The 13,414-nt window shown below is 36.8% G+C and overlaps 1 protein-coding gene across 1 annotated transcript in view; it reads left to right on the top strand.

Annotated features, from left to right (window-relative positions):
- Nucleotides 1-13,414, top strand: part of CLHC1 (clathrin heavy chain linker domain containing 1) — a 64,907-nt gene that overhangs the window by 27,276 nt on the left and 24,217 nt on the right. Inside the window, exons 8-9 of the mRNA XM_051975304.1 lie at nucleotides 10,604-10,710; nucleotides 12,235-12,409. Of these exons, the coding sequence (XP_051831264.1) occupies nucleotides 10,604-10,710; nucleotides 12,235-12,409 (282 nt within the window). The remainder of the gene's footprint in view (nucleotides 1-10,603; nucleotides 10,711-12,234; nucleotides 12,410-13,414) is intronic.

Genomic DNA, 13,414 nt, shown 5'->3' with positions numbered 1-13,414 from the left:
ATGTCTTAAAGGATCCAATGATTCCTGAGGGTTTTCAAGTCCTACAACAATTTTATCATGTCTCAGAGAATCCAATAATTCCTGAGGGTTTTGAAGTCCCAACAATTTTCTATGTCCATGAGTCAAACGCCATAACTGCCATGCTCTTTCAATGGTGAGCACAATCAGTAACAGAACCACCCGATGTTTCTTGGGTCTTCTCCTTCGTTTCAAGGGTCTGCTCCATCTCTCTGTGATGGACAAGGTGAATACGGCTTGTTGGCACCCATCTGATTCCTTCTCCACCTGTAGAGATAGAAGCAAACCATCTCCCCAAGCAGTTAGCCTATCTGGTCCCTTCCATTCACCACTTTCTGGGTCTCTCCACATCACCTGGCGATTATCTAAAGATAGTGGAGCTGCTCGCACTGGACACTGCCCTCCCGGTGGGTTATAAAACCTGTCTGCCGGAGCCAATGCATCTGCTCAGGTCTCTCTCTGCTAGCTGGCTTCCTGTCGTAGCTACCCATATTGCTATCACAATCCCCCCAGTATATACTACACATGAGGGACCACATAAACACAGAAGGTCAACTTGCTATTGTATGTAGTTTGCCACCTGGTATCATTCTGCTTCAATTTCAACATAGGTTGTCACCACCCCCTGACTTTTCATGAAGGCCAAGAGCCCTTAGGGGAGATGGGGAGTTGAACCAGACATTGTCAGCAGGTTCCCTCTGGGCTGAAGGGTCTTATTTCTCACCCAGAGTTTCCCCACTGTCTGTGACTCTCTACAATACAAGTGGGTTTTGTTTTGTTTTTTACATTTTCTAACCCATTCTCCAAGCTCCAAGCCAACCAGAATTCTTCTATACTGGTTAATGCTGTTGCTTTTCTCACCATGTCCAGTCCTTAATACTTAAGGAGACATATTTTTTCCTAAAGTCTCATTCATTTTACTAATACATAAGAGCTTTAAAGAGATCATTAGCTTATAAACTTTATAAAAATAATCAACGTGGACACATTAATTAATCTAAAAATATGTAAACTTCATGCTGTAAGATGATGTTAAGGTTAAATATCAGTTAGCTGTTTTTAGCTGTTATCTTACTGAATGCAAAAGTAGGAAGAAAATGCTATATTATACTACTTGAATTAAATTATGTTACTCTCTTATTTCTTAGCTTCCTATGAATGCTCATTTTGGGATATGAAGGAAAATAATTGTTTTTTGTCACCAGCTGTTATTGTTGTTATCATCATCATCATTATTATAATTATCTACTCTCATAGCAACATATCTATTAGTACATATATAGCAAACAACATAACCCCAAATTCTTCACCCTACACATTTCCTCCTCACTTTAGCCACACACAAAGATGATAAAGATGATCTTGCCATCACCCACAAACCACCCACTCTTCTAAATTTATGAATTCTGAGAATTTCTTATCTCATCTCAGTCTGTTAGCTTTCCATATTTACCTTTGCCATCCAATTCCCAATCCTTTTCTTTGTTTATACTGAGACCTTCATTCTCTTTTTTTTCTTAGTTCTCTTTTAGACTATCACCCCTTCCCTCATTACACTCTTCTTTCCCTAGCTCAACACCCTGGTAAATCAGTTCAGCTCTGTGCCATCTTCTTGAATCACCAACTTCACCCTATTATACACCAATGGTATCCCATAAAACCTCAGTCTTAGATCACTTCTGTCATCTTATTGCCTTCCATACTATACACATGCTGCTGAACAAGGGGCGAAGAGGTCTCCCAACTGTTCTCACTGGGTTCGTTACCAATTTGTGTTATCTTACCTCAACTGAACCTTTACTGCTGCGTGGCAATCCAATTCACCACCACATCTCTTCTAACCCTTTTTATCCCCACTTCAAACCTTCAATGGCTCATGGTCTCTCCCAATTCTCTCAGCTGAGAATATTTTACTAAAAAAATTTGCAAAAAATATATATTTGGCTAAAAAATTTGATGTCTCCATTCACCAAGAATTCTTTCTTTTCTCCTCATCCTATACCACTCAGAATGCTTCTGCCGTTATCTCCTTTTATCCTGTCTCACATAAAGAGGCAGCCATTTTGGCCAAGGCAAACCCTACTACATGTACCTTTGACCCCACTCCATCCCATCTTCTTCAGCAGATTCCCTCTCTGCCATCACCACTCTCAATCACTTATCTTAGTCTTTCCCAGTCTATTGACTGCTTCCTTGCTAACTAAAAATGGTCCATATCTCCATCCTCAAAAAATTCTCACTTGATTCTTTTATCCTTGCTACCCCATATACCTCCTGATTTTTGTGGCTGAGTTCTCTGAGAAGTCCATCTAAAAGGCCTTCACTTCTTTTCTCCTTTCCTAATTCTATACAGTCTAGCTTCCATTCAGCCCAAATTGTTCCCTCTCCTTCTCCCTCCCTCCCTCCTTCTTTTCTTCTTTCCTTTCCTCTTTCTGTTTCTGTTTCTCTGTCTCTCTCTGTCTCTTTTTTTGTCTCTCTGTTTTTCTCTGTCTCTCTCTGTCTCTGTTTCTGTCTCTCTATCTCTTTACAAAATCCAATAATCCTTGACCTCTATTCAGCCTTTGACACTATCAATCACTCTCTTTTTGGTACTCTGTTTAAATTATAAGGACACTGCTATCTCCTGGTTCTCCTCTCTTAACTGTTCCTTCTCAGTCTTCTTTTCTGGATCTTCATTCAGGACATGTTTGCTAACTCTGCCAAGGCCTCCCACTGCATCCAGCTATCTCCAAGCATCCTGATCCATACCTTGCTACCAGATCTAGATGGACTCTGGAGGAGAAAGTGAGGCAGGTGACCTTGCACATCCCTCTCTCACTTAAATCCCACTTACTAGTGTGTCATGGCATCATCTCCCTGATGTTATAGAATGTGAGAACAAAAGACAAATAACAATTAATTCTAATTTTTGCACAGGGATCTTTCATGAGGCTTTTTTTTTCTTTTTCCTCTATTCTCTTTTATTTGGTGATCTTGTTAACTTCTATAGTTTCAATTATCACCTATGCTGATGATTCTTAGATCCAATTATATATCCTTCCCCCTATGCTGACTTCCAGTTAATCTCTCATCTCCATCTGTTATATATCAGACATCTTGACTTGAATATTTTGTAGGCATCTTAAACTTAATATGTCCAAAACTAAACTCATAATCTTTCTCACTAAACTTTCCCCCCCCCTCCAGATTTCTCTATTACTGTCAAAATCAGCACCATCCTCCCAGTCCCTCAGCCTGGCAACCCAGGTGCTGTCATAACTCTTTCTAAAATCTATAGCCAATCAGTTGCCAAAGTCTGTCGAGTTTGTTTTTGCAACATCTCTTGCATTTGCTCTTTCTCTCTCCTTGAGACTGCTGCCACCCTGAGATAGACCTTTGCCTATACACCCCTGGGTTATTACAACACTCTTGCTGGTTGATTCTCCATTCCAATCCTCCATTCTGTTTCCAAAGTGATTTTCCTAAAGGGGAAAATGTAGCCTAAAAATTCTGACCATTTTGCCTATGCCCCTTACTCAATAAACTCCATTGTCTCCCTGTCATTTTTAGAAACAAATATAATATCTTCATTTGGTATTTAGAGCATTTCATAACCTGTCACCACCCCATCTCAACCTCTCCAGTCTTCTTTCACCTTACAGCTTACTCTTCAAACCAGTGACAATGGCCTAATTCTTCTCATCTCAGCCTCCTGGCTTCTCTTCAAGTTCCAGCTAAAATCCTACATTCTACAAGAAACCTTTCTGATCTTTCTTAATTTTTAATTCTTAATACAGAGGTCTCTTTGTCAATTACTTCCAGATTATCTTCTATGTAACTTTTATGTACATAATTATTTGCATGTCTCTGTTACATTAGATTGTGAACTCAAGGGCAGGGATTGATTTTTTGCCCTTCTTTGTGTCCCCGGAATTTAGCATTGGCACATAGCAGACACAGAACAAATACATATTGACTAATTTATTAGTCAGTAGGTCTGCACTCTATTAGTGCATCTTTAGCCTTATTTATAGTTCTTACTGCTGAATACTCAAGAATATTAAATATAAGGATCAGAAGTTACTTTTAACTTTTAATTGCTTTATTGTAAGGGAGGCTTTGTGTTATATTAACTCTTCCTTAGTCTTTATTACTATCATTATTTATTTAATTTTGCTGAGGCAATTGGGGTTAAGAGACTTGCCCAGGGTCACACAGCTAGGAAGTATTAAGTGTCTGAAGTCAGATTTGAACTCAGGTCCTCCTGACTTCAGGGCTGGTGCTCTATTGCATCACCTAGCTAACCCTAGTTTTGTCATTATAAAGTCTTCCTTAGTTATGTTATTAGACCTTTTCCCTCCCCTACTGTTTTTTTTTTTTTTTTTTAACTTATCACCTTGTCTATCTTTTTGGGACATCTTTTGTCATGTCTTTTCTGTCTTCATTCCTTGTACACATGGGTCAACCTTAAGATTGTATCTAAAAGTTAGAATTTTGATTTTTTTTCAATTTAATATTATTTGTATCTTTTCTTTGGAAATAATTATTTTATAATTATTTTTCCTTCCCACTTCCCTGGTCCCTTCCCTTCTTTTAAACAATTAAAAAAAATTACAACAAGTACAAATAGTCTAGTAAGGCAAATTTCTGCATTGCCCATATCCAAAATCGCATGTCTTACTCTGAATTTTAAGTCCCTCTCTGACATAATCAAAATTAGTCCTCTGAAATTATTCCCTATTATTCTATTAATTAGAATTGTAAAGTGTAATATTCTCTAAAATATAATGTTCTCTGGGATCAGGTTTCTTTGGGGTTTCTGGAGGCAGCCTTAGTTTCAGTTCAGTATAACCACCCCAAATGCAACCTGAAGTTAAAGTCCAAATCCTTTATTGTCTCTTTCCAAGTCTTATCTCCTTCCCTGGGGCCAGTTAGCTTTCTTAGAAGCCTATCTCTCTCCTTGGTTCCAAGAGCTCCTGCCACTAGTCCTTTGCCTTTGCCAGTTTCAGCCTCCAGGCAGCATAAAGGTGGACAATGGAATAAATGTCTCCTCCTCCAAGAGCTTCTAGTGGGCTTGTCCTTTCTGGTCCGACAGTTCCTTTTTATATGCCCCACACTGAGTATACACCAATTATAATATAACTATATACCATTATTTGTTGTAGGATTAAATCAATGCTAAATTAGATTTAACCACTGTCTCCTCAATTCCACTTACTTAGCACCCTGTAAGAATCCTAACATCTCCCGCTTTTCTTTTGTTTTTAGAACATAGGTGGTCATGACCTCCCTGACTTCTCAAGGAGGTGAGAACCCCAATAAAGGAGGTGATCACGCCTTCCCTGGCTGCTCAAAAAAGGGGTGAAAACACCATAAAAGGAAGCGATCCTGCCCTCCTTGACTTCTCAGGAAGGGAGATGAAAACACCAAAGAAAATGGGAAATCAAATCAGATTAGCGGGTTTCTGAAGGGGCTCACTTTAAACAGGTACACATAATATCAACATGGGAGGTATTACACATAATTACATAAATTACACAAGCACATAGTAACATAACACAGGCTAGTAGTGATGTAACAAATAACATGAATCAAAATGAGGAATTATACATGTCCATAAGTCTTAGAAATAGTCCAAAAGGAATCTATTGTCCATTAGTTCATGGCCAGGAAGCCAATAATTCCTGTTAGTTTTGAAGTCCTGCAATAGTCTCATCAAAAATTTTTCATCTCAAGGAATCCAATGATTCCTGCTGGTTTTCAAATCCTGTGACAGTCTCATCTTGTGTTAGGGAATCCAATGATTCCTATAGATTTTGTTCTTAGGTCTTCTCCTTTGTTTTGAGGTTTTTCTCTTTTTCTATCTCTCTCTGAGTGCTCTTTGCCACCCATCTATTTCCTTATCCATCTGATTCCTTCTCCATCGGTAGAGATACAAGAAAACCCTTTCTCCCAAGCAATTAACCTATCTAGTCCCTTCTATTTGCCACTTGTGGAATTTCTCCCCATCATCTGGCAATTACATTGGAGCTGCATATTATATTAGAGGTGTTCTCACTGGACACTGCCCTTCTGTTGGGTTAAAAAGCCTGTATTCTCTCTAATTGTAATTCCTTTCTGCTATCTGATTGCTTTTTGGATGTTGATCATATAATCCCTTTCTGCTATCTGATTGCTTTTTTGCTGGTTGATCACATCAGAGTCCTGACCTTCTAAAGACTCAGTGGGTGTAAACTCAACCGCCAGCATGTCCCACCTATCTTTTGTATGATATCTTGGGGCTGGGCCCTTCCTCTCATTTCCTTGGGTCAATCTACATTCTGAAGCCCAGTGGAAGCCCTTGTGGCATTTTGGACATAGGGTTTTAGGTCTTCTCTCAGAGTCCTGTCTTCTCACTCTATCTCTATACCTACAGTGGACTCTCAGATGTCCTATTTTTCCACACTGAAAACATTGGTGATTTTCTCTAGAAGGCCCTTGCCAAGAGGGACTCTGTCTTCCCATATTCATCATAGTCTGGGTATAATAAGCAGTTGTGCCTACTGTGGCACAGCGTCTTATGATCTCCTCTAAAAGAGCATCTTTGTGTAGTCCCCATATAATTCTTTTGCAAACCTCATTAGCATTTTCCTTAGCCAGTTGTCTTGTAATTATTTCTGTAGCTGCATTTTCTCCAATGGTTCTTGTGACAGCTGTTTGTAAACGTCCCACAAAATCAGCAAAGGGTTCATAAGGACCTTGCTCTATTTTTGTGAAGATTTCTCCTCAATCTTTTTGTCTGGGGAAGGAACCCCAAGCTTTTATTGTAGCCTTAGAAATTTGCTTATACACTGTTATGGGATAATCAATCTGTTCCATCTTTCCCTGGGAGGGAACCCCAAGCTTTTATAGCAACAATAGCAATTTGTTTATAAGCTGTTATGGGGTAATTAATCTGTGCTGAATTCTCTGCATACTGACCTTCACCTGCTAGTTGGTCAAAGATGAGTTGTATATTAACTCCAGTTTGCTTATTGTGTTGGACTTGAATCCTATATAATTCATGACACTCCAAAAGCCATAATAAATTTTGTCCAGGTTCTAAACATGTCCTTGCTATGTATTTCCAATCACTAGGGGTTAGGATTTCATAAGCCACATTATCTAGTAACATTCTAATATAAGACGATATAGCCCCATAAAATAAATGACGATATAGCAACCTTTTAAATCCTTAATTTTTTCCAAATCAAAGAAGTGTATCTTTTCGTTTGTTGACCTGAAGGGTCAAGCTCTTCAATTGCAAGGTATGCATTTATTAAATTAGATACATCCTGTCCTTCATTTTTTGCTTTAACCAGTGCTTTTTGTAATCTTTTCATAGGCTGCTTCATAGGAGGTGCTGAATGTGTTACTGCCTCTCCCCCTCCTCCTTCTCCCTCCACCCATGAAGGATTAATTGAGGGAAGTAGGTCAGGGGATATGGAATGACCTAATTTCTCTTGCTGTGAAGCACCACACTTAAAATTGTACTTAACTCCATTCTTATCTGATTCTTCATCCTTTTCATCTAGTTTATTTGGCTCCTCCTCCTCCTGCTCTTGCTTCTTTTTCCTTATTCTAGTACTTATAAAATTTCTTAAAGCCAGTTGTATTAAATTGTATATATAAAGTGTATTTTTGGAAACTGAGTTTGAATTGGAATTTTAGTATTCACTTAGTTGCTCTCCTACTAATTTCCACTCATCTGGATCCAATTCTTTTTTCCTAGAGAACCAAGACTATGTGTACTATACATTTTTAAAAGTTCAGTGATCAGCTCCCAAATTATAATCAAACCTTGGCTTTTCATAAGTCTGACAATGCTCTCTACACATTTTCCTTGAATTGGAAAAGAAGACTGTTTTCTAAACATCAGTCCCATTTTAGATGAAGTACAATTTTAACCCTTTAACAAAGTTTCCTTGCATATTTTTGTACTCACCCTAATTTCTGGGTCGAGGAGACTTTTCCACTGAAATCAGGATCCTGTCTATCCCAAGTTCAGGTGCCAAAATGTAATGTTCTCTGGGAGCAAGTTTCTTGGGGGGTTTCTGGAGGCAGCCTTAGTTTCAGTTCAGTGTAATTACCCCGAATGCAGCCAGGAGTTAAAGTCCAAATCCTTTATTGTCTCTTTCCAAGTCTTGGCTCCTTCTTTGGGCCCAGTTAGTTTTCTTAGAGGCCTTTCTCTCTCCTTAGTTTCAAGAGCTCCTGCTACTAGTCCTTTGCCTCTGCTAGTTTCAGCCTCCAGGCAGCACAATGGTGGACAATGGAATGAATGTCTCCTCCTCCAAGAGCTTCTAGTGGGCTTGTCCTTTCTGGTCCTGACAGCTCCTCTTTATATGCCCCACACTGAGTATACACCAATCATTATATCACTAGGAAACCATTATTTGTTGTAGGATTAAATCAGTGCTAAATTAGATTTAACCACTGTCTCCTCAATTCCACTTACTTAGCACTTTGTAAGAATCCTGACAGTAAAGACTTTCAAAAATGTTTTTTCTCTATAATTTGATCATGTGTAAATTGTTTTCAGAGTTCTGCATAGCTCACTTTAAAACATTTCATAGTGGTCTTTCCAATTTCCTCCAAAAGTGCCCATTTTATCATCTATCATTTTGTCATTTTCAAACAACATTTTGATGTTTGATCTTGCCAGATTTTAAAAATGTTTATTGAGGGCTGTGTATTCCTTGTTAAGTAATTATATAAAAATATAGAGCTCTTTTTGTTCTGAAAGGAGAGAATAGATAACTTCATTATCATCTCATCTGAATTATCATGTTATTTAAACATGACATTGAGTATTTGTTGCTTGGAATCCCAAGTACTCTGGAGACTGTTATCTCTAATTAGACTTTAAACTCAGTTAATATTCTTCCAAGAGTTGATCTTCTGGGCAGGAATTCTTTTTCTCTTACAACATAAATTGTGTGTATTGGATTACCTGCCATCTAGGGGAGGGGATGAGGGGGAAGGAGGGAAAAATTTGGAACAGAAAATTTTGCAAGGGTCAATGTTGAAAAATTACATATGTTTTGTAAATAAAAAGCTTTAATTTAAAAAAAAATGATGAAAAACAGATAGAAAGCTAGCCTCAGACTCAGCAAGATTAGGATTCAAGTCTGTCTCTGACAAAATAATAAATACTGTCAGGTGACCCAAACCAAGTCACTTAAACCCTCAGTGCTCTAGGCAGTTCTCTAAGACTACAAGTTGTGAAGCAAGTACTGATAGGTATTGGTAAAGGAAATTTCTTTTTCTTTTTTTTGGAAATTTCTTATGGAAATTCTCATTGCCACTTAAATCACAGATTTGGTCCAAAAATAATTGGGAATTAATTGCTACCTATCAGTAAGTCAGTCAGCTAATATTTATCAATTACCTGTCACATGACAGATACTGTGCTAAAGAAAGGCAAAAATGATGCCTACTTTCAAGAAGCTCACATTCTATGTTGTCTAAAGACAACATACAAACAACTATGTACAACTAAGATATGTATTTGATAAATTGTCTATAGTCTCTCAGGGACTGGGAAAGGTTTTTTGCAGGAGATGGGGCTTTGGTGTTGAAACTTGAAAGCAAGCAGAGAAATTACAAGGTGATAATGAGGATGGAGAATGCCAGGGATAGGATTCCACCAATGAAAATGCTGGGAGATGGGGAACACAGGGACCAGCAAAGGGGACAATCAGTGTGTGGCCCCAGAGAATATAGAGGGCAGTAATGTGTAAGACTGGAAAGGCAGGTAGGGGCCAGGCTGTGAAAGGCTTTAAAAGCCAAAGAGGATTTTATATTTGATCCTGGAGATAATAGGAGCCACTGGAATTTCTTGAATAGGAAGAGTGATATTGCCTTTTTCATTTTCTTTTCCAAAAGTTGCTGCTAGTATTATTAAAGAAACAATGGCAAAGCATATTGTAAATTCATTGAGCACTTGAGACTGTCATCTTAAACTTCTTTAAAGAAGTAAAATATGTGGCAGCTAGATGGCTCAGTGGATAGAGCCTCCAGCCCTGAAGTCAAGAGGATCTGAGTTCAAATGCAGCCTCAAACACTTAACACTTCCTACCTATGTGATCCTGGCTAGGCAAGTCACAACCCCAACTCCTCAGCAAAAACAAAGAAATAAGATGCTAGCCAACAAATTAATAATAATGTTACAATAATAATAGCTACTATTTACATAACACTAAATTCTTCAAAGCTATTTACATGTATTACTTCACCTTATCTTTGATTTCTACAATAATCTTGTGAGATAGGTGTAATTATTATCCTTTTTTTTAAATGAAAAAAATTGAGTCAGAGAGTGATTAACTGATTTATTCAGAGCCGCACAGCCAATAGATATATGAGATAGGATTCAAACTCAGGTCTTCCTGACTCCACATCCAATACTCTACCTATTATGCTACCTTTTAGAATTAGAAATGTAATATTAGGGTATTTGGAGATGATTGTGGTAATACTAGAAATGTGTTTGTATATTTTATTATATTGTTTTTTATTTTAATCTGTATTAGACCATTTAACTCATTTTTTTTATTGGGGGGGGGGTGAACATTACAAAATATAATAGGTTCAACGAATTGTTTATAAATGGTGATTATGAGTCTGCAGCTATTTTTGCGGTGAACAGTCCTAGAGGAATTCTTCGAAATGTGGGGACAATGAAGAAATTTAAAGGTAAAGATCTCTCTCTCTCTCTCTCTCTGAATCCATCTGAAATATATATATGTATGTTGTTGTTTTGTTGTTGAAAGGTGCTGTGGGAAGGGAGGGGAATGAATAGACCTATGATTTCATTGGTAGAGGGAACTCCCTCTAGGGAGCATACTCCTATGAATGCAAATTAGCAGTTTATGGTATTAGAGAGATGCCTAGTGCATTGAGAAGTTAAGGGACTTGTCTAGGGTCACACAACATGGAGATGTTAGAAAAACCATACAGTCTCTTTTAACTATGCTTTGATGCCTGTCATGGGTATATTGAATGTATAAACATTTTATAAGTTCTTTTTGTTTTATCCACGAGACAGCAAAATTGTGAACAAATCACGACATTTTTATGTATAAGCTCCCTCATTGGTAAAAGGGAAGGATTTGACTGGATGATTTCTAAAGTCCTTTACAATGTTAAACTTTAAGTTTTAGAGATAATGAGGTGGGTAAACTTCAATTTTTTAAAAAAGATGTTTTAAAAAAATTTTTGATTTTTGGTTAAATGTATTTTGTCTTTGAAACATATGCAAAACTTCATTTTAATTTGACATAAATTGCAAAGGTAAAGTTTTTGAGACACTACATTAATATATTCAACATAGAAAAAGAAAAAAAAAAGGTTTTTTTTTTTTTTTTTTTTTTTAAACAAAAGTATGCTTTAGACTCCATTAGTTCTTTCTCTGGAAGTGGATAGCATTTTCCCTCATAAGTTCAGGAGCTATCTCTTATGAGGACTTTTCCCTGTTATCCTAATCATTTGAGTTCTTGCTTTTCTTAATTTATCTCATATTTATTTATCACTGCATGTTGTTTTTTCCCAGAAGAATGTAAGAGAAGAGGAGAACAGGAACTGCATTTTCTTTTTATCTTCATATCTCTAGCATTTAATTTACGTTAGAGCCTTGCATATATTTTTTCTTAATGCACCAATACTGGTGGAATTAAAAAGTTTAATAAGGATATAGAATGAGTTAGCATATTTTGAAAATGACTAGCAATTTCAAATGTTAGCTTACATCAATTATGGTCTAAATTGGAGAATAAATGCTAACCCTTTCTTGAAAATTGGAGTCTTTTAATTATTCTTAAACTATAAAATTTCTTCACAAATTTTATTTTATTTTTTATTCTATTTATTTATTTATAATTTATTCATTTTGATAGCATTCACTTTTTAAAAAAAATTTCTTCCTCCTTCCAGACCCTACCTTACCCATTAAGAAGGTAAGCAATATGATATCCATTGTAGATGTGGAGTCATGCACCACATATACTTATATTAGCCATGTTGGGAAAAAAAACCCACAAAAATAAACAAAGTGAAAAATAATATGTTTCAATCTGCATTTAGAGTTTATTCTCTTTCTAGAGGTAGATAGCATTTTTCATCATCTTCACAAATTTTAAAGTAACACCAAGTATGAAATGAAATAAGTAAATGATACTGGCTAAAACATTTGGCTCAACAGTTTATTTTTTCTCTCTCTAGATGTTGGTAAAATTAAAGGGAAAACTCTTCCTTTATTGTTATTCTTTGAGGCTCTTTTCAGCACAAGTCGTGCTGCTAAAAAATCTGTTAATGCTCAGTTGACTCTGGAAGGAATTAAATGTGGATTATCGGAAAACCGGTTGGATCTAGTTATACACTGGGTCACCCGGCAGAGGTAAGTGAAACAGGGCTAAACTTATTTTGACATGGTTTTTAAAGAGTATATACTATTCTCCTTAACATTTTTATTTTAACCCAGAATTTTGATCACTAAAACAGCAATTTAATTCTTGCTTTAGACCTTTATAACAATTAGTCAAGAAAATCTTACTGAACATGGAATTATTATTAGATCATCAGCAAGTTGAAAACCGCAAGAGGGGTAAGAATAAGAAATCAGATCAAGTTAGTAAACATCTCATAGACTTGAAAGAAGCCAGGGAAATTATGGGATGGAAATGGAAAAGGGAGAATCCATCTGAAAATATAAGGAGTTGGGAGATGGAATGTGATGCTTGAGGAATTGTGAGAAGGTGAATGTGTCCTGTATTGTAGGGTACTTGGAGGGAGTAAATTGTAACAAGACTGGAAAGGTAGAAAGGAGCTGGATTTTGTTGCATTTTAAAAACTAAACAGCATTTTATATTTAGTCCTGGAGATATTAGGTTCTGCTAGAATTTATTTAATACTCAAATGACATGACATGGTCAGACTTGATTTTTAAGAAGATCAATTTTTTCAGTGATGTATAAAGCAAGGATATCATTTAAGAGGTTGGCAAGAAGGTATTCTATAAGAAATTTGAGAAGGAATGAAAAAGTTTAGAAAAGTGTCTGGTGAATGTATCAGGGACCTGCAAGAAGATTGCTTTGCTATAGTAAAGGCCCAGTTGAGATAAGATAGCATAAATGTGTAGTTAATCTACACATTGGCATGGTTTTGTAATTTTTTTCCATCTTTGTTTAGCAGGACAAGAATAGTGGAAAAAGGCAGTGGCTAGTGGGAGTAATCCAAAGCTGGGGCGTGGTAGAGCATGATCAGTGATAGAATAATATGGTAATAGACTCAAGAGGAGAGAAGTCATTTTGTCTCAGCAACAATGGCAATAGCTCTTTCTCATTTTAAGCCTCAAGAAGAAGCAAATAGAGTTTATGCCTGGATAATTTGTTCTCCTGGAGTA

Source organism: Antechinus flavipes, chromosome 2 (genome assembly GCF_016432865.1).
Source record: "Antechinus flavipes isolate AdamAnt ecotype Samford, QLD, Australia chromosome 2, AdamAnt_v2, whole genome shotgun sequence".
NCBI lineage: Eukaryota > Metazoa > Chordata > Mammalia > Dasyuromorphia > Dasyuridae > Antechinus > Antechinus flavipes.
This window is presented reverse-complemented; position numbering and strand designations above follow the sequence as displayed.